The sequence below is a fragment of the Ranitomeya imitator genome, chromosome 2, assembly GCF_032444005.1.
Source record: "Ranitomeya imitator isolate aRanImi1 chromosome 2, aRanImi1.pri, whole genome shotgun sequence".
Classification (NCBI taxonomy): Eukaryota; Metazoa; Chordata; class Amphibia; order Anura; family Dendrobatidae; genus Ranitomeya; species Ranitomeya imitator.
Window position 1 is genome coordinate 652,312,943 of NC_091283.1, and position 27,491 is coordinate 652,340,433.

Consider the following 27,491-nt stretch of genomic DNA (forward strand, 5'->3'; position numbering starts at 1 on the left):
TCCGGTTTGTGGTCGGAAATGTCACGTGGTGATATCTGGTCATGTGATTACTGTGACTTCCGGCACTAGAGCTAGCACGTAGAGATGTAATCTCTTTATTATGTCCCTGTTTCCATAGGAGACATGAGGTTATGTCACATATTACCCAACGGCAGCCAGTAAGGACCCTGCAATAAAGAGCTGGGGCACCTGTGTGCTGCCAGAGAATACACTGCCAATAGCGCAGTGCCACCAACCATGGCCCTGTCTGAGGAGACGTCTATCACCAGACCCCCTTAATACAGACCTGTCATCTGTACATATCAGATCTCCCATATCAGACCCCCTTTACACAGACCTGTCATCTGTACATATCAGATCTCCCACATCAGACCCCCTTTACACAGACCTGTCATCTGTATATATCAGATCTCCCACATCAGACCCCCATTATACAGACCTGTCATCTGTATATATCAGATCTCCCACATCAGACCCCCTTAATACAGACCTGTCATCTGTACATATCAGACCTCCCACATCAGACCCCCTTAACACAGACCTGTCATCTGTACATATCAGATCTCCCACATCAGACCCCCTTTACACAGACCTGTCATCTGTATATATCAGATCTCCCACATCAGACCCCCATTATACAGACCTGTCATCTGCATATATCAGATCTCCCATATCAGACCCCCTTAATACAGACCTGTCATCTGTACATATCAGACCTCCCACATCAGACCCCCTTAACACAGACCTGTCATCTGTACATATCAGATCTCCCATATCAGACCCCCTTAATGCAGACCTGTCATCTGTATATATCAGATCTCCCATATCAGACCCCCTATACACAGAGCTGTCATCTGTACATATCAGATCTCCCACATCAGACCCCCTTTACACAGACCTGTCATCTGTATATATCAGATCTCCCATATCAGACCCCCTATACACAGAGCTGTCATCTGTACATATCAGACCTCCCATATCAGACCCCCTTTAATATAGACCTGTCATCTCTATATATCAGATCTCCCACATCAGACCCCCATTTATACAGACCTGTCATCTGTATATATCAGATCTCCCACATCAGACCCCCATTATACAGACCTGTCATCTGTACATATCAGATCTCCCATATCAGACCCCCTTAATGCAGACCTGTCATCTGTATATATCAGATCTCCCATATCAGACCCCCTTAATGCAGACCTGTCATCTGTATATATCAGATCTCCCACATCAGACCCCCATTATACAGACCTGTCATCTGTACATATCAGATCTCCCATATCAGACCCCCTTAATACAGACCTGTCATCTGTTCATATCAGATCTCCCACATCAGACCCCCTTAATACAGACCTGTCATCTGTACATATCAGATCTCCCATATCAGACCCCCTTAATACAGACCTGTCATCTCTACATATCAGATCTCCCACATCAGACCCCCTTAATACAGACCTGTCATCTGTACATATCAGATCTCCCACATCAGACCCCCTTTACACAGACCTGTCATCTGTATATATCAGATCTCCCACATCAGACCCCCTTTACACAGACCTGTCATCTGTACATATCAGATCTCCCATATCAGACCCCCTTAATACAGACCTGTCATCTGTACTTATCAGATCTCACACATCAGACCCCCTTAATACAGACCTGTCATCTGTATATATCAGATCTCCCATATCAGACCCCCTTAATACAGACCTGTCATCTGTTCATATCAGATCTCCCACATCAGACCCCCTTAATACAGACCTGTCATCTGTACATATCAGATCTCCCACATCAGACCCCCTTTACACAGACCTGTCATCTGTATATATCAGATCTCCCACATCAGACCCCCTTTACACAGACCTGTCATCTGTATATATCAGATCTCCCACATCAGACCCCCTTAATACAGACCTGTCATCTGTACTTATCAGATCTCACATATCAGACCCCCTTTATACAGACCTGTCATCTGTACATATCAGATCTCCCACATCAGACCCCCTTAATATAGACCTGTCATCTGTATATATCAGATCTCCCACATCAGACCCCCTTTACACAGACCTGTCATCTGTATATATCAGATCTCCCACATCAGACCCCCTTTACACAGACCTGTCATCTGTATATATCAGATCTCCCATATCAGACCCCCTTAATACAGACCTGTCATCTGTACATATCAGATCTCCCATATCAGACCCCCTTAATACAGACCTGTCATCTGTACATATCAGATCTCCCACATCAGACCCCCTTTACACAGACCTGTCATCTGTATATATCAGATCTCCCACATCAGACCCCCTTTACACAGACCTGTCATCTGTACATATCAGATCTCCCATATCAGACCCCCTTAATACAGACCTGTCATCTGTACTTATCAGATCTCACACATCAGACCCCCTTAATACAGACCTGTCATCTGTATATATCAGATCTCCCATATCAGACCCCCTTAATACAGACCTGTCATCTGTTCATATCAGATCTCCCACATCAGACCCCCTTAATACAGACCTGTCATCTGTACTTATCAGATCTCACACATCAGACCCCCTTAATACAGACCTGTCATCTGTATATATCAGATCTCCCATATCAGACCCCCTTAATACAGACCTGTCATCTGTTCATATCAGATCTCCCACATCAGACCCCCTTAATACAGACCTGTCATCTGTACTTATCAGATCTCACACATCAGACCCCCTTAATACAGACCTGTCATCTGTATATATCAGATCTCCCATATCAGACCCCCTTAATACAGAACTGTCATCTGTACATATCAGATCTCCCACATCAGACCCCCTTAATACAGACCTGTCATCTGTTCATATCAGATCTCCCACATCAGACCCCCTTAATACAGACCTGTCATCTGTACATATCAGATCTCCCATATCAGACCCCCTTTAATACAGACCTGTCATCTGTACATATCAGATCTCCCACATCAGACCCCCTTAATACAGACCTGTCATCTGTACATATCAGATCTCCCACATCAGACCCCCTTTACACAGACCTGTCATCTGTATATATCAGATCTCCCACATCAGACCCCCTTTACACAGACCTGTCATCTGTACATATCAGATCTCACACATCAGACCCCCTTAATACAGACCTGTCATCTGTATATATCAGATCTCCCATATCAGACCCCCTTAATACAGACCTGTCATCTGTTCATATCAGATCTCCCACATCAGACCCCCTTAATACAGACCTGTCATCTGTACATATCAGATCTCCCACATCAGACCCCCTTAATACAGACCTGTCATCTGTACATATCAGATCTCCCACATCAGACCCCCTTAATACAGACCTGTCATCTGTACATATCAGATCTCCCACATCAGACCCCCTTTACACAGACCTGTCATCTGTACATATCAGATCTCCCACATCAGACCCCCTTAATATAGACCTGTCATCTGTATATATCAGATCTCCCACATCAGACCCCCTTTACACAGACCTGTCATCTGTATATATCAGATCTCCCACATCAGACCCCCTTTACACAGACCTGTCATCTGTATATATCAGATCTCCCATATCAGACCCCCTTAATACAGACCTGTCATCTGTACATATCAGATCTCCCATATCAGACCCCCTTAATACAGACCTGTCATCTGTACATATCAGATCTCCCACATCAGACCCCCTTTACACAGACCTGTCATCTGTATATATCAGATCTCCCACATCAGACCCCCTTTACACAGACCTGTCATCTGTACATATCAGATCTCCCATATCAGACCCCCTTAATACAGACCTGTCATCTGTACTTATCAGATCTCACACATCAGACCCCCTTAATACAGACCTGTCATCTGTATATATCAGATCTCCCATATCAGACCCCCTTAATACAGACCTGTCATCTGTTCATATCAGATCTCCCACATCAGACCCCCTTAATACAGACCTGTCATCTGTACATATCAGATCTCCCACATCAGACCCCCTTAATACAGACCTGTCATCTGTACATATCAGATCTCCCACATCAGACCCCCTTTACACAGACCTGTCATCTGTATATATCAGATCTCCCATATCAGACCCCCTTAATACAGACCTGTCATCTGTTCATATCAGATCTCCCATATCAGACCCCCTTAATACAGACCTGTCATCTGTACATATCAGATCTCCCATATCAGACCCCCTTAATACAGACCTGTCATCTGTACTTATCAGATCTCACATATCAGACCCCTTTATACAGACCTGTCATCTGTATATATCAGATCTCCCACATCAGACCCCCTTTACACAGACCTGTCATCTGTATATATCAGATCTCCCACATCAGACCCCCTTTACACAGACCTGTCATCTGTATATATCAGATCTCCCATATCAGACCCCCTTAACACAGACCTGTCATCTGTTCATATCAGATCTCCCACATCAGACCCCCTTAATACAGACCTGTCATCTGTACATATCAGATCTCCCATATCAGACCCCCTTAATGCAGACCTGTCATCTGTACATATCAGATCTCCCATATCAGACCCCCTTAATGCAGACCTGTCATCTGTATATATCAGATCTCCCATATCAGACCCCTATACACAGAGCTGTCATCTGTACATATCAGACCTCCCATATCAGACCCCCTTTAATATAGACCTGTCATCTCTATATATCAGATCTCCCACATCAGACCCCCATTTATACAGACCTGTCATCTGTATATATCAGATCTTCCATATCAGACCCCCTATACACAGACCTGTCATCTGTACATATCAGATCTCCCATATCAGACCCCCTTAATACAGACCTGTCATCTGTATATATCAGATCTCCCATATCAGACCCCCTTAATACAGACCTGTCATCTGTACTTATCAGATCTTACATATCAGACCCCCTTAATACAGACCTATCATCTGTACTTATCAGATCTCACACATCAGACCCCCTTAATACAGACCTGTCATCTGTACATATCAGATCTCCCATATCAGACCCCCTTAATACAGACCTGTCATCTGTATATATCAGATCTCCCACATCAGACCCCCTTTACACAGACCTGTCATCTGTATATATCAGATCTCCCACATCAGACCCCCATTATACAGACCTGTCATCTGTACATATCAGATCTCCCATATCAGACCCCCTTAACACAGACTTGTCATCTGTACATATCAGACCCCCTTAATACAGACCTGTCATCTGTACATATCAGATCTCCCATATCAGACCCCCTTAATACAGACCTGTCATCTGTACATATCAGATCTCCCATATCAGACCCCATTAATACAGACCTGTCATCTGTACTTATCAGATCTCCCATATCAGACCCCCTTAATACAGACCTGTCATCTGTACTTATCAGATCTCACATATCAGACCCCCTTAATACAGACCTGTCATCTGTACTTATCAGATCTCACATATCAGACCCCCTTAATACAGACCTATCATCTGTACTTATCAGATCTCACACATCAGACCCCCTTAATACAGACCTGTCATCTGTACTTATCAGATCTCACATATCAGACCCCCTTAATACAGACCTGTCATCTGTACATATCAGATCTCCCACATCAGACCCCCTTAATACAGACCTATCATCTGTACTTATCAGATCTCCCACATCAGACCCCCTTAATACAGACCTGTCATCTGTATATATCAGATCTCCCACATCAGACCCCCATTATACAGACCTGTCATCTGTATATATCAGATCTTCCATATTAGACCCCTATACACAGACCTGTCATATGTACATATCAGATCTCCCATATCAGACCCCCTTAACGCAGACCTGTCATCTGTATATATCAGATCTCCCATATCAGACCCCCTTAATACAGACCTGTCATCTGTATATATCAGATCTCCCATATCAGACCCCTATACACAGAGCTGTCATCTGTATATATCAGATCTCCCATATCAGACCCCCTTTAATATAGACCTGTCATCTCTATATATCAGATCTTCCATATCAGACCCCCTATACACAGACCTGTCATCTGTACATGTCAGATCTCCCATATAAGACCCCCTTAATACAGACCTGTTATCTGTACATATCAGATCTCCCATATCAGACCCCCTTAACACAGACCTGTCATCTGTACATATCAGATCTCCCATATCAGACCCCCTTAATACAGACCTGTCATCTGTATATATCAGATCTCCCATATCAGACCCCCTTAACACAGACCTGTCATCTGTACATATCAGATCTCCCATATCAGACCCCCTTAATACAGACCTGTCATCTGTACATATCAGATCTCCCATATCAGACCCCCTTAACACAGACCTGTCATCTGTACATATCAGATCTCCCATATCAGACCCCCTTAACACAGACCTGTCATCTGTGTATATCAGATCTCCCACATCAGACCCCCTTAACACAGACCTGTCATCTGTACATATCAGATCTCCCATATCAGACCCCCTTAATGCAGACCTGTCATCTGTATATATCAGATCTCCCATATCAGACCCCTATACACAGAGCTGTCATCTGTACATATCAGACCTCCCATATCAGACCCCCTTTAATACAGACCTGTCATCTCTATATATCAGATCTCCCACATCAGACCCCCATTTATACAGACCTGTCATCTGTAGATATCAGATCTCCCATATCAGACCCCTTAATACAGACCTGTCATCTGTACATATCAGATCTCCCATATCAGACCCCCTTAATACAGACCTGTCATCTGTACATATCAGATCTCCCATATCAGACCCCCTTAATACAGACCTGTCATCTGTACATATCAGATCTCCCATATCAGACCCCCTTAATACAGACCTGTCATCTGTACATATCAGATCTCCCATATCAGACCCCCTTAATACAGACCTGTCATCTGTATATATCAGATCTCCCATATCAGACCCCCTTAATACAGACCTGTCATCTGTACATATCAGATCTCCCACATCAGACCCCCTTAATACAGACCTGTCATCTGTACATATCAGATCTCCCATATCAGACCCCCTTTATACAGACCTGTCATCTGTACATATCAGATCTCACACATCAGACCCCCTTTATACAGACCTGTCATCTGTATATATCAGATCTCCCACATCAGACCCCCTTAATACAGACCTGTCATCTGTATATATCAGATCTCCCACATCAGACCCCCTTAATACAGACCTTTCATCTGTACATATCAGATCTCCCACATCAGACCCCCTTTATACAGACCTGTCATCTGTATATATCAGATCTCCCACATCAGACCCCCTTAATACAGACCTGTCATCTGTATATATCAGATCTCCCACATCAGACCCCCTTAATACAGACCTGTCATCTGTATATATCAGATCTCCCACATCAGACCCCCTTAATACAGACCTTTCATCTGTACATATCAGATCTCCCACATCAGACCCCCTTTATACAGACCTTTCATCTGTTCATATCAGATCTCCCACATCAGACCCCCTTTATACAGACCTGTCATCTGTTCATATCAGATATCCCATATCAGACCCCCTTAATACAGACCTGTCATCTGTACATATCAGATCTCCCATATCAGACCCCCTTTATACAGACCTTTCATCTGTACATATCAGATCTCCCACATCAGACCCCCTTTATACAGACCTTTCATCTGTTCATATCAGATCTCCCACATCAGACCCCCTTTATACAGACCTTTCATCTGTTCATATCAGATATCCCATATCAGACCCCCTTAATACAGAACTGTCATCTGTACATATCAGATCTCCCATATCAGACCCCCTTAATACAGACCTGTCATCTGTACATATCAGATCTCCCACATCAGATCCCCTTAATACAGACCTTTCATCTGTTCATATCAGATCTCCCATATCAGACCCCCTTAATACAGACCTGTCATCTGTACATATCAGATCTCCCACATCAGACCCCCTTTATACAGACCTGTCATCTGTACATATCAGATCTCCCACATCAGACCCCCTTAATACAGACCTGTCATCTGTACATATCAGATCTCCCACATCAGACCCCCTTAATACAGACCTGTCATCTGTATATATCAGATCTCCCACATCAGACCCCCTTTACACAGACCTGTCATCTGTATATATCAGATCTCCCACATCAGACCCCCATTATACAGACCTGTCATCTGTATATATCAGATCTTCCATATTAGACCCCTATACACAGACCTGTCATCTGTACATATCAGATCTCCCACATCAGACCCCCTTAATACAGACCTGTCATCTGTATATATCAGATCTCCCATATCAGACCCCCTTTACACAGACCTGTCATCTGTATATATCAGATCTCCCACATCAGACCCCCTTTACACAGACCTGTCATCTGTATATATCAGATCTTCCATATTAGACCCCTATACACAGACCTGTCATCTGTACATATCAGATCTCCCATATCAGACCCCCTATACACAGACCTGTCATCTGTACATATCAGATCTCCCACATCAGACCCCCTTTACACAGACCTGTCATCTGTATATATCAGATCTCCCACATCAGACCCCCTTTACACAGACCTGTCATCTGTATATATCAGATCTTCCATATTAGACCCCTATACACAGACCTGTCATCTGTACATATCAGATCTCCCATATCAGACCCCCTTTACACAGACCTGTCATCTGTATATATCAGATCTCCCACATCAGACCCCCATTATACAGACCTGTCATCTGTATATATCAGATCTTCCATATTAGACCCCTATACACAGACCTGTCATCTGTACATATCAGATCTCCCATATCAGACCCCCTTAACGCAGACCTGTCATCTGTATATATCAGATCTCCCATATCAGACCCCCTTAATACAGACCTGTCATCTGTACATATCAGATCTCCCATATCAGACCCCCTTAATGCAGACCTGTCATCTGTATATATCAGATCTCCCATATCAGACCCCTATACACAGAGCTGTCATCTCTATATATCAGATCTTCCATATCAGACCCCCTATACACAGACCTGTCATCTGTACATGTCAGATCTCCCATATAAGACCCCCTTAATACAGACCTGTTATCTGTACATATCAGATCTCCCATATCAGACCCCCTTAACACAGACCTGTCATCTGTACATATCAGATCTCCCATATCAGACCCCCTTAATACAGACCTGTCATCTGTATATATCAGATCTCCCATATCAGACCCCCTTAACACAGACCTGTCATCTGTACATATCAGATCTCCCATATCAGACCCCCTTAATACAGACCTGTCATCTGTATATATCAGATCTCCCATATCAGACCCCCTTTAATATAGACCTGTCATCTCTATATATCAGATCTTCCATATCAGACCCCCTATACACAGACCTGTCATCTGTACATGTCAGATCTCCCATATAAGACCCCCTTAATACAGACCTGTTATCTGTATATATCAGATCTCCCATATCAGACCCCCTTAACACAGACCTGTCATCTGTACATATCAGATCTCCCATATCAGACCCCCTTAATACAGACCTGTCATCTGTATATATCAGATCTCCCATATCAGACCCCCTTAATGCAGACCTGTCATCTGTATATATCAGATCTCCCACATCAGACCCCCATTATACAGACCTGTCATCTGTATATATCAGATCTCCCATATCAGACCCCCTTAACACAGACCTGTCATCTGTATATATCAGATCTCCCACATCAGACCCCCATTATACAGACCTGTCATCTGTACATATCAGATCTCCCATATCAGACCCCCTTAACGCAGACCTGTCATCTGTATATATCAGATCTCCCATATCAGACCCCCTTAATACAGACCTGTCATCTGTACATATCAGATCTCCCATATCAGACCCCCTTAATGCAGACCTGTCATCTGTATATATCAGATCTCCCATATCAGACCCCTATACACAGAGCTGTCATCTCTATATATCAGATCTTCCATATCAGACCCCCTATACACAGACCTGTCATCTGTACATGTCAGATCTCCCATATAAGACCCCCTTAATACAGACCTGTTATCTGTACATATCAGATCTCCCATATCAGACCCCCTTAACACAGACCTGTCATCTGTACATATCAGATCTCCCATATCAGACCCCCTTAATACAGACCTGTCATCTGTATATATCAGATCTCCCATATCAGACCCCCTTAACACAGACCTGTCATCTGTACATATCAGATCTCCCATATCAGACCCCCTTAATACAGACCTGTCATCTGTATATATCAGATCTCCCATATCAGACCCCCTTTAATATAGACCTGTCATCTCTATATATCAGATCTTCCATATCAGACCCCCTATACACAGACCTGTCATCTGTACATGTCAGATCTCCCATATAAGACCCCCTTAATACAGACCTGTTATCTGTATATATCAGATCTCCCATATCAGACCCCCTTAACACAGACCTGTCATCTGTACATATCAGATCTCCCATATCAGACCCCCTTAATACAGACCTGTTATCTGTATATATCAGATCTCCCATATCAGACCCCCTTAACACAGACCTGTCATCTGTACATATCAGATCTCCCATATCAGACCCCCTTAATACAGACCTGTCATCTGTATATATCAGATCTCCCACATCAGACCCCCTTAACACAGACCTGTCATCTGTATATATCAGATCTCCCACATCAGACCCCCATTATACAGACCTGTCATCTGTACATATCAGATCTCCCATATCAGACCCCCTTAACGCAGACCTGTCATCTGTATATATCAGATCTCCCATATCAGACCCCCTTAATACAGACCTGTCATCTGTACATATCAGATCTCCCATATCAGACCCCCTTAATGCAGACCTGTCATCTGTATATATCAGATCTCCCATATCAGACCCCCTTAACGCAGACCTGTCATCTGTATATATCAGATCTCCCATATCAGACCCCCTTAATACAGACCTGTCATCTGTACATATCAGATCTCCCATATCAGACCCCCTTAATGCAGACCTGTCATCTGTATATATCAGATCTTCCATATCAGACCCCTATACACAGAGCTGTCATCTCTATATATCAGATCTTCCATATCAGACCCCCTATACACAGACCTGTCATCTGTACATGTCAGATCTCCCATATAAGACCCCCTTAATACAGACCTGTTATCTGTACATATCAGATCTCCCATATCAGACCCCCTTAACACAGACCTGTCATCTGTACATATCAGATCTCCCATATCAGACCCCCTTAATACAGACCTGTCATCTGTATATATCAGATCTCCCATATCAGACCCCCTTAACACAGACCTGTCATCTGTACATATCAGATCTCCCATATCAGACCCCCTTAACACAGACCTGTCATCTGTACATATCAGATCTCCCATATCAGACCCCCTTTATACAGACCTTTCATCTGTTCATATCAGATCTCCCACATCAGACCCCCTTTATACAGACCTTTCATCTGTTCATATCAGATATCCCATATCAGACCCCCTTAATACAGACCTTTCATCTGTACATATCAGATCTCCCACATCAGACCCCCTTAATACAGACCTGTCATCTGTACATATCAGATCTCCCATATCAGACCCCCTTTATACAGACCTTTCATCTGTACATATCAGATCTCTCACATCAGACCCCCTTTATACAGACCTTTCTTCTGTTCATATCAGATCTCCCACATCAGACCCCCTTTATACAGACCTTTCATCTGTTCATATCAGATATCCCACATCAGACCCCCTTAATACAGAACTGTCATCTGTACATATCAGATCTCCCATATCAGACCCCCTTAATACAGACCTGTCATCTGTACATATCAGATCTCCCACATCAGACCCCCTTAATACAGACCTTTCATCTGTTCATATCAGATCTCCCATATCAGACCCCCTTAATACAGACCTGTCATCTGTACATATCAGATCTCCCACATCAGACCCCCTTAATACAGACCTTTCATCTGTTCATATCAGATCTCCCATATCAGACCCCCTTAATACAGACCTGTTATCTGTACATATCAGATCTCCCACATCAGACCCCCTTTATACAGACCTTTCATCTGTACATATCAGATCTCCCATATCAGACCCCCTTAATACAGACCTGTCATCTGTACATATCAGATCTCCCATATCAGACCCCCTTAATACAGACCTGTCATCTGTATATATCAGATCTCCCATATCAGACCCCTATACACAGACCTGTCATCTGTACATATCAGATCTCCCATATCAGACCCCCTTTAATATAGACCTGTCATCTCTATACATCAGATCTTCCATATCAGACCCCCTATACACAGACCTGTCATCTGTACATGTCAGATCTCCCATATAAGACCCCCTTAATACAGACCTGTTATCTGTACATATCAGATCTCCCATATCAGACCCCCTTAACACAGACCTGTCATCTGTACATATCAGATCTCCCATATCAGACCCCCTTAATACAGACCTGTCATCTGTATATATCAGATCTCCCACATCAGACCCCCTTAATACAGACCTGTCATCTGTACATATCAGATCTCCCATATCAGACCCCCTTAATACAGACCTGTCATCTGTATATATCAGATCTCCCACATCAGACCCCCTTAATACAGACCTGTCATCTGTATATATCAGATCTCCCATATCAGACCCCCTTAATACAGACCTGTCATCTGTATATATCAGATCTCCCATATCAGACCCCCTTTAATATAAACACGTCTGTACATATCAGAACCTCTTAGTGCAGTCATGATCTCTGTACATTTCCTTGGCTTCACCCCCATGCTCCGCTGCAAGCTCCGTCCTGACAGTGGGTGCATCAGTAGGACATCATCTGAAGAGCGTGTAAGTGAAGGGGAAATACAACAGGAAGAGATTAATCCAATGTACAGGGAACCTGTCGCAGATTAATGCTGCTCCCTTATTTCTAATATCTATGATTTACTGTGAAAGGTACAGCATTTTAGGCTTCTTTGACACATCCGTCGGTAGGCGGCCGTCAGAAGGCGTCGATGTGACGTATCGACGGATGTCTTAAAAATAGTGAAAAACGGATGCAACGTCCTGACAGATGCGTTGAATTAGGCGCTGCCTGAATTTGAATGTCTAAAATTCGAGAGAGATCTTTCCGTATCCGTGTGTAGCGAGAGACGCGTCAGTCTAGGTGCGCACAGTCTTCAGCTCCATACACGGTTTACATCCGGCAGTTTATCACTTGGTGTCGGACCCGCACCAATCTTATATTGATGGCCCACACCATGGACAGGCCATCATGGTCGTCAAGTATGTTAGCACTGGACAACCCCTTCAAATACCAGCACTGACCTCCAAGCATTAACACCCGCCCGCCTAATGGGCTTCCCCTAAGGGGGAAGACTCTTTAGCACCAGACTATGGCTGCAAGTATCTCCATCCCTCCAAGCATACTAGAATTAGAGAATCCAAAGAAAATCACAAGCAAAAGCATCCCTTACTCTGGCCCCTGGACTTTCATGAAATGGATTGACAGGTCAGTGGCCATTGTTCCAGAGCGAATGACCTGTCAATCAGCTAGGGAAGTGCGCTGTTAGCTCATTAGTACGGCCAAGACCCAGGAGCTGTAAGTGCATCTTCCAGACTGAACTTCAAAACGCAATTTCTCACTGCTGGATCAGTGCTTTGGGGTCATTAATGGATCGAGGGACTTCTCTTTTAAAGGGCTACATAATCATATTGATAGTTTGGGCAAAGGAGGGGGGCATAAAAGTTTTAGACAAGGTCCTGAAAATGACAGCGTTCTTATCTAGCTTTACTTCCAGTAACTTTTCAACTCTAGGCTTTCCCTACCATGATACCTGCTCCACTGGATGCAAAACCAGATAATCCGGACAAAAATTCCACCATGCATACCTCTGCTGAGTTCAGTCGGCTAAATTTTATGCTTGCTTAAAAAAAAACAATATGTCTTATCAATGTAATATGAAGAGGTCAAATTGTATGCATTGTTTTGCTACTCATTTATGGTTTTGTCCAGCCAACTGCAGAGAAACTGTCCTAGAAGCCCCCGGCTACCGATAGATGGTCATGTCCAAATGGCTACATAGAAAGAATTCATTTAGGGCTCATTAAGACTAGCACATATTCTGTTCATGCGCTATCAGTGCCTGCTTGGTAGGCAATCCCTGCATGTGTTGCGGCTAACAACAACGACTCATGCAGCCGCGGGGACTTTACCGGATGGTGTACCTGTTTATTAAATGTCTTGATGTGTTCCTGTACTATGCTTATAATATCTTGATGTATGTAACCTGTTGATGTGTATTGTTTTGTAATGTATGTATTGTGTGTTATACCTGCTATGTACATGTTAGAGGCAGGGACAGAAAGGGTTAACCCAGGAGGTTGGGCTAACAGCCCCAAAAAGGAGAAGGAAGTTCCTGCTTCTCAGTCAGTGCCCTGGGCAGGCTTGCCTGGGCAGGTGCTCCACAATGATCGCGAGCTTGCCAAACCCCAGAAAAAGCACAGAAAACTGCTGCCCCAGAACCACGGGCAGTGAAGCGGCCATCGGGACTGAGTAGTGCCTCGCCGAGGACTATAAGCGTTCAGAAATCGGCCTGAGGACTGTGTTCGTAGCTGTTGCTGCCTCTGATACGGCAGTGAAGGATTCTAGGGATAGAGCAGGAAGTTTCGTTCCATCTACTGCATCCATTTTTTCTACGTCTTTTATTCAGCAAAAAATTGTTTTCCTGTTGGATTACAACTGTGTTCCTGAACCCTGATGCCATGCTGCAGTGACCCGGTAGAAAAAATAAATTGCCTGGGATTGCATCTGTTCTGTCTGTTTTATGTACAAGGGGCCGGGGTCTCCGTGGACTGTTGCTTTAAATGGACTCGGTCATGACTACCACCCCATGTCACCTTGTTACAAACACATCAAATAAGGAGGAAAACAAATAAAAAATTCAAACAAAAAAAACCCAGAGAAGATTGTTATCACGCAGTTTGGTGTAGATAAAAAGCATCAGAAAAAATGCAGCATTTATGCTATATGTAAATATGGCCTTACAGATGGGCTTGGCAAAATAGCACTTTAATAAATATAAAGCTCATAGCGACAAAAAAAAAGGTAAGACCTCATATAGTGAAGGTATAGCTGCTCCAACTATGAGTGAATAAAAAAGGGGACCTGTCAGGAGGTTCCCAGGTGTCTGCTGAATGACCCCCGGTGATACTTTTTCATAACTTAGAGAATTGTTAGACAAAAACTTCACTTCTGCTGTGCTGTGTTAGCTCGGATGTCACTGTAGAGCTGTGTGTCAGTGTGTGATAGTGAGAGCAGATGGTCAGTCATTACTTGTCTCCCATCGGAACTGCCCCCTTTCATATAAAATAATCTCTGGAGGAAGATTCTCATGGAGATCTATGTCTCGCCCATAGATCTTAACAGGTCATTTACATATAAGAAAAACATGGATTTATCTAGAATAAGACATTGGATTGCAGATATCATTGTATCATTTTATTCAGCTTGCTATGACCTACATGCCCATATAGACGGCTTAGGAGGGTTCATCCTACTCATAGATTTCCTTTAATGGCACAGATAAACAGGCCTATAAAGGCCGCTAAGCTTTTTGCTGCAAGGCGTTTATTGACATTTTGTGTTTCTGGTAGCCAGGACAATTTTTGCTCTGTTGTACAAAATTAAATCTAAATGACCAAACTAAAAAAATTGATACCAAACCCTATAGCTATATATTTTTTAAAAATACACCCCTGGATCATTGACAAAATGCCATTTGGCACTTTGTTCATACAGGCACCTCCATGCAATTTTGCATCATAGGGGGCAAAAATAAAAATTGATATTAGGGGCTAAAATTATGAACCCAACAGAAATTTACATACATCACACCCCCTTAAAAAAAATGTAAAATGTGCAAAGTCCATACATACCACTTACGGTAGGTCTGTGTCTACATTTTATATGTCTTTATAAAATCATCAGAGCTGGAGAAATTAAAAATCCTTTTTTCACTCTGGAACGATCAAATCTGGCATGTGTCACTTTATGCATCAATTATAAAGAGATGCCTTTATGTACCCCCTTGGTTATGATTTTTTTTTTTGTGACGTGTTCTCCTTTGTTTTAACACGGTTGTCCACTATTTGGACAACCCCTTCCTAGGCCCCTTTCACACGTCCGTGTCTCCGGTAGGTGTGGTGACAGTTTTCACACGAACACACGTAGACCCATTCAGTGCACATGTCAGTGTGTTTCCACGGACTGTTTGTGGGCAAAACACGTTTTTGCCATCAGCATGGATGGCAAAACGTCCTGCACACGGAGAACACACATTGATGTCCTCCATGTGACACGCATCGGCATTGGGGAAGAAGCGCTACAGTAAGTGCTGTTCCCCGGTGGCAGGTGCTGAAGCCGACTCTCATCATTCTCCCCTGCTCTGCCGGCGATTGGTGCAAGCAGAGGAGAATGATGAGCGTTATATTAAAGTCCGAACGACAGCAGGTGGGAGCTCTTGGGACTGTTACCCCCATCATCCGACACCTGCTGCCGCTAATAACAATGACAGCAGGAGTGGAGGATTGGGGTATTCCACAGCCGCTGGTTGCGATCATTCGGAAATAAATGAATGAAAAACCCAACTTCTTTTTCCCCTATTTTACTGAACCAACCAGACAAAACTCACAGCTGGGGGCTGCAACCCTCAGCTGTCAGCTTCTGCAAGGTTGGTTATCAAGAATAGAGGGGTCCCCATGCTGTTTTTTTTTAAATTATTTAAATAAATAATTTTAAAAAATGGCGTGGGGTCCCCCCATTTTTGACAACCAGCCTTGCTAAAGCTCACAGCTGGGGGCTGCTATTCTCAGGCTGGTAAGGGGCCATTGATATAGGCCCACCCAGCCTAAAAATAGCAGCTCACAGCTGCCCAGAAAAGGCGCATGTATTAGATATAAATTTTTCTTTTGGATGCACCATATTTTCTTTTGAAAAAGAAAAGGAAAAATCCAGTCCTGTTAAGCTAGACTCCAATTTTTTTCCATTATCCTTGATGTGAGGCCAGGACGAGGCCTGAGCCCCAGGTGGATGAGCATAGAGCAACTGCTTGAGCTGGAGTCAAGTTTCTATAACTTCCTCTCTATGGGCAATTCTACTGTATATACCAGTTTTCCCCAACTCCATTCCTCAAGCCACCAAGAGGTCATGTGTTCAGGATGACCTTAGTATGTCCCAGGTGATGGAATCATTGCCTGTGCAGGTTCTACAATTATCACCTGGGTAATACTAAGGAAATCCTGAGAACATGACCTGTTGGTGGCTCTTGAGGATGGGAGTTGGGGAACACTTCTATAGACCAACATTCAGCCAATGAGTTAATATTTAGAAGATTGGAGAAGCGCAGCACAAGCCTAAAATGTGGCCACGGTGGGATTTGAACCCACAACCCCAGCACTGCAAAGGTTACTAAGCTCTGAGCCACCAATCCTGTAGGAAAAAAGTGTGTGCAGCGGAGAGACCACTACATGTCAATGTCCTGCCAGCCACAGATGAGAACTCTCAGATCTGCCTATCAGTCCCGTATCGGATAGTTTGTGGATTAAGTCCGCGCTGCTACAATAATACAGATTTGAATGTAATCACTCTGGTGGTTTATTCAACGCGTTTCAAGGCCTATCTGACCCCTTCATCAGGAAAATACCACAAAGCATGTGGGCTCAGGTGTTTGTCGACTTGCGGTCAAAGCTTGAGAATCTGGAAAGGTGTTGCTTGGAGAATCAAGAGTAGTGCCACTACGAACGAGAAATTTGGAGTGTCTGGAACTGATTACCAGACACTTTTAGCACCCTGAAAAATATAGCAATGGCTTTACTCACCATTTTTCCCTCTACGTACTTTTGTGAGACCTTATTCTCAGCATTAAATAATATCAAAACCAACAAAAGAAACAGATTGACAGATGAAATTAGTAGCACTTGCTTGGGCTTGAAGTGTACAAAATACCAACCTTCAATTGAAGAGTTAGCCAATGAAATTCAGCAATAAAAAAGAATTCCCCCTCCCCCTCACTTATCTTAGTTCATGGCACCCCAAACAAGTTAAATCATGTCAAGACCAACAAAAGAAACAAAGGATGTACAAAGAAGTCACTAAGCAGGTAAGTTAAATAATTAGGTTTTTTGTTTATTAAATACAGTTATATATTACAATTATACATTTTTGTTATTTAAACTATAAATATCGCAAAATTTATGTTTTTTTTTACTCGAAGTGACACACCACCCGAGTTATGCTCGGTTTTTTGGCGAATTTTGACACCAAGTCAAAAGGTTGCACATCACTATCTTATACTGCTGCATACCTTGCTTATATTACCGAAGAAACTGCTCCTTAAATATTGGCTAGATCCAAACTCCCGCCATTGCAGAACTGATAACACAAATGAAGCATTTTATGGAGGTGGAGCAAAGGGATGCCTTGGGTAATAAAGAAGTGCAAGCGGCAAGTTTCTTCTGAAATGGAAATTTAAAAAAAGTGACCGTCACATCCAAACATAGACTAAGTGTGAACAGGTGCTGAACCTAGAGTCACCAACTCGTATACAGTCAAATAAATAAGGCAGCACACTGCGGCGCTAAAACATGCAAACATGAAAATTAAACTGCATTACTGCACTAGAAATATGAAAAAATGAGAGAGTTTAGCGCATAAATTGGCCAATTCATGTGTTCCTGGTAGCCATATTAATGCATCTCTCGTATACCAGGACCTAGACATTCCTTTCCTCGCTGACAATAAACGTCTTCATCTGAATGGGAACCTGTGAAACCTCTTCTTAGACTAAATTTCTCTCTCTCTGTGGAGGGGTTATGGACCTGCTGCGATTAAAACACCTGTGGCTAATGCTTTTCAATTTTTATGTTTCATGTTTGCATGTTTTAGCGCCGCAGTGTGCTGCCTTATTTATTTGACTGTATACGAGTTGGTGACTCTAGGTTCAGCACCTGTTCACACTTCTTGTATGTTTGAATGTGATGGTCAGTTTTTTGAAATTTGTATTCATTAGCCTTCTGACTGAGCACTCCTCCGCCTCTTAGCCACAGGTGTTTTAATCGCAGCAGGTCCAATACCCCTCCACAGAGAGAGAGAAATTTAGTCTAAGGAGAGGATTCACAGTAGGATCCCATTCAGATGAAGACGTTTATTCTCAGCGAGGAAAGGAAAGTTTAGGTCCTGGTATACGAGAGATGCCTTAATGTGGCTACCAGGTATGTCATGATCCCAATGGCAGGGGATCACAAAAGGACAAGCACAAAAACAAAACAAGCTCTAGGGTGATGGAACCTGAGCTGACCGCGATCCTGAACCTAAACACACAACTAGCAGTAGCCGGGGAACGTGCCTACGATGATTCCTAGACGTCTCGCGCCAGCCGAAGGATTAACTTCCCCTATCAGAAGAAACACAGACCTCACTTGCCTCCAGAGAAACACGGTAATAACGGTGAAATGAGAGGAAAGCACATACGTAGTTATGAAAACAGAATCAGCAAAAATGAGGCCCGCTAAAGCTAGATAGCAGAGGATACAAAAGTGAACTGCGCGGTCAGCGAAAAACCCTTAAAAAAAAACCATCCTGAAATTACTTGAACTCATGTGCCAACTCATGGAACATGAGGAGTAATTTCAGCCCACTAGAGCAACCAGCAGCAAGGAATCACATATCTGCAAGCTGGACTAAGACAAAAATTAAGCAAAACGTGGAACAGGAAAAACAAAACTTAGCTTGTCCTGAAGATTACAGACGCAGGTAGCAGAGGTAAAAAGACACACTGATTACATTGATAGCCGGCGAGGAAATGACAAGAAAGCCAGGTTAAATAGGAAACTCCCATAACCTGATGGAACAGGTGGACACCAGAGACCGCAGAGAACACAAGTCACCCAGTACCATCAGTAACCACCAGAGGGAGCCCAAAAACAGAACTCACAACACAGGTACACATGAATTGGCCAATTTATGCGCTAAACGCTCTCATTTTTTCATATTTCTAGTGCAGTAATGCAGTTCAATTTTCATGTTTCATGTTTGCATGTTTTAGCGCCGCAGTGTACTGCCTTATTTATTTGACTGTCTTCTGAAATGGAAGCATTTTGTTGTGAATTGTTGCTTTTTAGTAGAAAAAAGGAATATGGTTGAGCCCTTCACATCTACAGCATGGTATAGACTGGAGGATCTCAAGAACAATCTGGGGCTATTATGACTGAATTAAAGTAGGGGAGGATATCTCCAGGACAAAGTTTATAATTCAATTACAGTGTGACAGTTTTCTTCATGACGACGTTCACTAAAGATCAATTTCAGCTAGTTCACACACTTAATTTGTGGATAATAATTTGCAGTCTTTAATTTTAATTTTTGTTTTCTATACCATACTAACTTAATTTACAAAAATTTGTATTGTATGCCTTGTCTGTATACGGGCATCTCGTTTTCTCTTACAATCTGGTTTGTTATTGTATTTTTTTAAAACGTCAATAAAAATGAGGTCATAAAAAAAAATTGGATTCAAAATATTGAATGAAAATAAATTCATTTTTGTGTAGAAGAAAATCACTGATTTCTGAATGAGGCCCTACCACATTTTTTCAGCATGTCGGGACATGAGCTGTGAAGCCAAGGTGTACTGAGTTTGGCTTTGTGGGAGAACTGTGCAGATGCTTGGGGGGTCTGATTGTAGGTATCAATGACTTTTTTTTTACTGACTCTGGTGGCCAACCGGTTTCCTGGTGGCCGACCGGTTTCCTGGTGGCCGACCGTTTTCCTGGTTGCCGACCGCTTTCCTGGTGGCCGAGCGCTTTCCTGGTGGCTGATCACTTTCCTGGTGGCAGACAGCTTTCCTGGTGGCAGACAGCTTTCCTGGTGGCAGAGTGCTTTCCTGGTGGCATACTGCTTTCCTGGTGGCAGCTTTCCTTGTGGCCGACCATTTTCCTGGTGGCCGACCGCTTTCCTGGTGGCCGACCACTTTCCTGGTGGCCGACTGTTTTCCTGGTGGCCGAGCGCTTTCCTGGTGGCCGAGCGCTTTCCTAGTGGCTGAACGCTTTCCTGGTGGCTGATCGCTGTCCTGGTGGCAGACAGCTTTCCTGGTGGCCGACCGTTTTCCTGGTGGCTGAGCGCTTTCCTGGTGGCTGATCGCTTTCCTGGTGGCAGACTGCTTTCCTGGTGGCAGACTGCTTTCCTGGTTGCATAATGATTTCCTGGTAGCAGACCGCTTTCCTGGTGGTTGACCGCGTTTCTGGTGGCAGACAGCTTTTGTGGTGACAGACAGCTCTCTACTTGCAGTTGTGAAACATTAACCCTTTCTCACCTGAGCCTGTTTTTGCCTTTGTGACCAGGCCAATTTTTTCAATTCTGACCAGAGTCATTTTATGAGGTAATATCTCTTGAACGCTTCAAAGTATCTCACCGATTCTGAGGTTGTTTTTTGTGACAAATTGTATTTTATGTTAGTGGTAAATTTAGGACGATATTTTTTGCTTTTATTTGTGAAAATATCAGAAAGTTGGAGAAAATTTCTCAATTTCTCAATTTTCAAACTTTTAATGTGGTGTAACCACACCCACCACATACCACATTGTTCTACACAAATGAGGAAGGCTCAGAGCAGAAACAAGTTGTTTTTTTGTTTTTTTTAAATGTCATGCTGTTACTGTTACCAGCACGTAAAAAAATACTTTTAGAATAAATCTAATTTTAAGCACGCAAGAGTACTATTGTTACTCCGGAACACTAGCCGGAGTTTTGTTTTGGATTCCTCCTACAATAGTGAAGCACCTCTGAATTCCTTTTCCACTAGAATTTCGTAACGTTGAGCCGTCAAAATAAAAAAAAAAATCCAATTTTCGCTATAAAAATATTGCTTTAGCCCCAATTTTCCTTTAAGGGTAGCAAGAGAAAATAGAGCATACAATTTGTTGTGCAATTTCTCCTGAGTATGTCGATACTCCATAAGTGGTAGAAAACTACTGTTTGGGTGCAAGGTATGGCTCGAATGGGAAGGGACACAATTTCGGGTGGAAAGGTTCAGGATGCCATGTCACACTTGAAGAGCCCCCTTACATGCCAAAACAGCAAAAACTCCCAGAAGTGACCCTACTTTAGAAACTACACCTAGTCATCTAAGTGTTGTATTAGATTGGACTGAGCAAATGAAATATTACCATTTTTTCACAAAAATTTGTCCCCATTGCTTTGGCCCCAAATTTGTATTTTTTAAAAGGGATAAGAGAAAACAAACAGTACAATCTATAATTTATCTATGTAATTTCTCCTGAGTACTCCAATACCCCTTACAGTGGGGGAAATAAGTATTTGATCCCTTGCTGATTTTGTAAGTTTGCCTGCTGACAAAGACATGAACAGTCTATAATTTTAATGGTAGGTTAATTTTAACATGGAGAGATAGAATATCAAAAATAAAATCCAGAAAATCACATAGTATAAATTATATAAATTTATTTGCATTTTGGAGTGAGAAATAAGTATTAGATCCTCTACCAACCATTAAGAGTTCTGGCTCCTAAAGACCAGTTACACGCTCCTAATCAACTCGTTACATGCATTAAAAACAAATGCCTTATATAGTCACCTTTATAAAAAAAAAAACCTCCTGTCCACAGACTCAATTAAGCAGTCAGACACTAACCTCTACAACATGGGCAAGACCAAAGAGTTTTCTAAGGATGTCAGGGACAAGATCGTAGACCTGCACAAAGCTGGAATAGGCTACAAAACCATAAGTAAGATGCTGGGTGAGAAGGTGAGAACTGTTGGTGGGATAGTAAGAAAATGGAAGAAATACAAAATGACTTTCAATTGAAATCGATCTGGGGCACCATGCGAAATCTCACCTCGTGGGGTATCCTTGATCTTGAGGAAGGTGAGAGATCAGTCAACAACTACACGGGGGGATCTTGTTAATGACCTCAAGGCAGCTGGGACCACAGTCACCAAGAAAACCATTGTTAACACATTACGCCGTAAAGGTTTAAAATCCTGCAGTGTCCGCAAGGTTCCCTTGCTCCAGAAGGCACATGTGCAGGCCCGTCTGAAGTTAGCCAATGAACACCTAGATGATTCTGTGAGTGATTGGGAGAAGATGCTGTGGTCAGATGAGACAAAAATTGAGCTCTTTGGCATTAACTCAACTCGCCGTGTTTGGAGGAAGAGAAATGCTATATTGAGCAACTCCAACCTCAACTCCTTGCCTGAATTTAGGTTCCTAGTAGTTCAGTCTGTTATTGATCTAGCTTGCCTTTTCGTTTATCCTGATCTCTCCACTCCTGATCTTGCTTACGAATTCTGAATCTGTGTAGCCTGCCTTGACCTCGGACTGTCTGAATACACTTCTGTCTCATCCATCTGTACCCTGTACCTGAGTCTCTGACTCTCCGGCTAGCTGCTACAGTTCCAGGGACTGCCCTGGAGTGGTACCTGGTGTCTACTAGTGGCCCAGCATATCCTCACCATCAGAGGCTCCAGTGAATACCTGACAGACACATAGTCACGCCCCTCCAGGGTGAGCCCAGCCCATGGCACAGTGGGGCCACATGCACCAATGTTACATACGAGTTGAGTCTATAACATATCACATGCAAGAATAAAGTGTTTGTAGGAAAAACACTCATCAGACATAGTTGAAGTAGAACTTAAGTTAAAGTTAATTTAGGACTAAATTAAAGTTTATGTGAAAAAAATGGAAGCATAGTTTAGCTTATATGAAGTCTCTGTATCTAGAACATTTTTCATGTGAACTGCGCTGAACGCAACATGTTGAATTTTGTTGTGGTTGGCGCAGCGTCAAAACGATGCATGCGGAGGCATCCTCATACATTCGCATGGCCTGCGTACCCAATGTTAAAGATAGGTACGCAGGACGCATGCTGATGTAGGCGGAGCTGAATGGAAGAGGTGCGGGAGTGGCCGGGGCTTAACGGTGGAACTACGCAGCCCTCCACCCCTCTGCCCAAAGCAAATGTGAAACCAGCCTAAACCATGTATCTCCAAAAAAACATAATTTTAGCCTGTGAGAAGTCTTTGATGATATAGAAGTTCAGATCTCTGAAGGAAACATTTCTCACATTCACAGTAAGGCGATGGGCAGTCAACTGTGTGATTTGAAGGATAAGCCATGAGGCTGGCTTTTTTGCTGAAACATTTCCCATAGTCAAAGCTCATATATGACTTGTCTCGAGCATGGATTTTCTGATGTCTCTTCAAATGAGTTTTCTGTATAAAAGACTTCCCACAGCGAGAACAAACATGAGGCTTCTCCCCTGTATGGATTTTCTGATGACGGACAAGCACCGACCTGTGACTGAAGCGTTTTCCACAGTCTGAACACGGATAGGGTTTCTCTCCAGTGTGAAGTCTCTGATGATAAATTAGATCAGATTTCTGAACAAAACACTTATAGCATTCAGAACATACAAATGGTTTCTCCCCTGAGTGAATTTTTTGATGTCTGACCAGCACTGATTTATGAGTGAAAGTTTTACCACAATCAGAACATGAATATGGTTTCTCTGCCAAGTGGGTCTTCAGATGCGAAGCTAGACGAACTTTTTTGGTAAAACATTTGCCACATTCAGTGCAGGAAAACTTATGATTATCTCTATGAGGTATACCATGAAAAAAGGTATCAGATGAAAGCTCTGAGATGTGAAACGCTGGATAAATAACTGACGAAATGATGTCATCTTCTGCGGAAACTATGTTATCCATATCTTCTATTTCATTATCTTGAGGCAAAATAAGACGGCCCTCCAAAGTATTCTGATGTGTCAGTCCATCTGCTGTGGTGATATACAAATTTGTCATTATGAACATTTAAAGGTTTTGTGAAAAATAGAAGCGGTCACCAAATATTTTCAAAGCTGGCCATACACATGCAGACATACTTAATAAAGCGTACTATGTTTGTTCACTTGGATAAGTGATGTGTTTATAGGAATCTATATTTCCCAAAGGTATTAGCGATAATGATATAAAATATGAGCAAACATAAAAATTAAATGTAAGAACATCTAAAATAGTAACTTCAGTTTTATTTCATAATGCAATGGTACACATGAAAATAAGTAACTGTGTAGTATCTTATCAGAGAAATCTACTATTTATTCCTCCTGGACTGTGCACTCTTTCTCAAAATTTTTAATTCACAAAATAAAATCTGACCTCAGTGAATATAGATTTTACCATTATGGACACAGCTGCATTTAATGCTCACATGTAAAGCACCATGTAAAAAATGGCGCTATTAAAATGTACAATAATAGACATATATAATTGTCTAAGGGGTACTTCCGTCTGTTTGTCTGTCACTAATCTCCGTAACGGAAATCCCACATCGCTGGGCCGGCCGCGACCAATCAGCGACAGGCTTAGTCCGGCCGCGAATTGGACCCTCCCTACTCTCCTCAAGTCAGTGCCAGTGTGTCGCCCCATCCCGGACCAACTTTTTACTATTGATGCTGCCTATGCAGCATCAATAGTAAAAAGATATAATGTTCAAAATAATTAAAAAAAAATAAAACATTGTGCCATTCTCACCTTCAGTCGTCCACCGATGCGCGCGATGCTGCCGCCAGCTTCCGTTCCCAGTGATGCATTGCGAAATTACCCAGATGACTTAGCGGTCTTGCGAGACCGCTAAGTCATCTGGGTAATTTCGCAATGCATCACTGGGAACGGAAGCTGGATGAAACATCGCGTGCATCGGGACATCTTTGGTGCACGCCAGAGGGTGAGTATATAACTATTTTTTATTTTAAATTTTTTTTTAACAGGGATATGGTGCCCACACTACGTGGGCTGTGTTATATACCGCGTGGCTGTGTTATATACTACGTGGGCTGTGTTATATACTACGTGGGCTGTGTTGTATACTACGTGGCTGTGTTATATACTGCGTGGGCTGTGTTATATACTACGTGGGCTGTGTTATATACTACGTGGGCTGTGCTATATATTACGTGGGCTGTGTTATATATTACGTGGGCGGTGTTATATACTGCCTGGCTGCTATATACTACGTGGGCAGTGTTATATACTGCGTGGGCTGTGTTATATACTACGTGGCCTGTGCTATATACTGCATGGGCTGTGCTATATATTACGTGGGCTGTGCTATATATTACGTGGGCTGCGTTATATACTAAGTGGCTGTCTTTGTTACATGGGCTGTGCTATATACTATGTGGCTGCTATATACTACATGGCTGTCCTATATACTACGTGGCTGTGCTAAGCGCGACATACATACATATTCTAGAATACCCGATGCGTTAGAATCGGGCCACCATCTAGTAATAATAATAACTGTCAAGGCAGGGGAACTTGCAACAGAATGTCAGTATCTGCCAGGAGGTAAAAGAAAAAAAATTTCTTATAAAATATATTACAAAGATGCTTCTATTAAAGAGAAAATCCTGTTCACTCTCAAAAACAGAGGGTTTTTTAATTCTATTGTTAATTCTACTGTTCATTAACTAGGTTACAAGCCACCTCTGAAGTTTATTAGTGGTGGTCGGTTTCCTAGGAAAGGAACATGCACTAATGCACTAGCAAGCCCTTTGCCCTAGAGTTTGCAAGCGTTGCTCCGAAACTTTTGGAAGCTTTTCTGTTCTGGATATTTACTTTCAGAAGGCCTCATCTGTTGAGAAGAATCACAAATCCTACATCTCGTAAGTAACTAATGCCTTGCTCTCTTTCTATCGGCAACAGAAGGAATTTTCTACAACTGGGCTGGAATCTTACAGGCAGATAGGATGGGAATTCTATCCTGTAACCATCTTTGAAGGTCTTGATGAGCTAAGAACTAGTGACATCTTTAAATTTTGTAATACAATAACACAAAACCCATATATATTGAACTAGATCAATGCATAACTCGATATATCAACATCAAGCAACTGTATAAAAAAACAACATAGTAACTAGTAACATATATTCTGTTTGTTTTCTATATGGTTGCTTGATCTTTCCGTTTGTTTGTAAATTGCTAAAATCACCTTTAGATCTTCCTGGCATTGTTGTTTTTTGGATTACTGGTCAAGGTGAAAAAGAAAAAAATATATATTTTCCACTCTTGGGGTAACTTCATCTACCCAAATTTTTATTTCTTCTGTTTTATGTGTTCTTGTTTTTCCATGTCCACAAATTTAAGTCAAAGGTAGTAGCACTTAGTTTGGTTTCTTATATGGTAAACCCTTGCCAGTGCTTAAAGGTAATCTGTCAGCTGATTCATGCTGTGAATATTGGGAAGGACCTGTCAATCAGCTAGAATGGTGCAGGATCTTCAAATTCTGTTTTCCCTGAAACCATGGAGCGTTTCAGAGAAAAACATACCTGGTTGCAGTTGTGCGGCCAGGCTCCGATTCA

General features: G+C 42.6%; 1 protein-coding gene across 1 annotated transcript in view; it reads right to left on the reverse strand.

The window, feature by feature from the left end:
• Positions 1 to 20,546: 20,546 nt before the first annotated feature.
• The window catches only part of LOC138667094 (oocyte zinc finger protein XlCOF8.4-like), a 39,349-nt gene continuing 32,404 nt past the window's right edge, over positions 20,547 to 27,491 (reverse strand). The window contains exon 7 of the mRNA XM_069755398.1: positions 20,547 to 24,904. Within this exon, the coding sequence (XP_069611499.1) occupies positions 24,129 to 24,904 (776 nt within the window). The 3' untranslated portion in view covers positions 20,547 to 24,128. The remainder of the gene's footprint in view (positions 24,905 to 27,491) is intronic.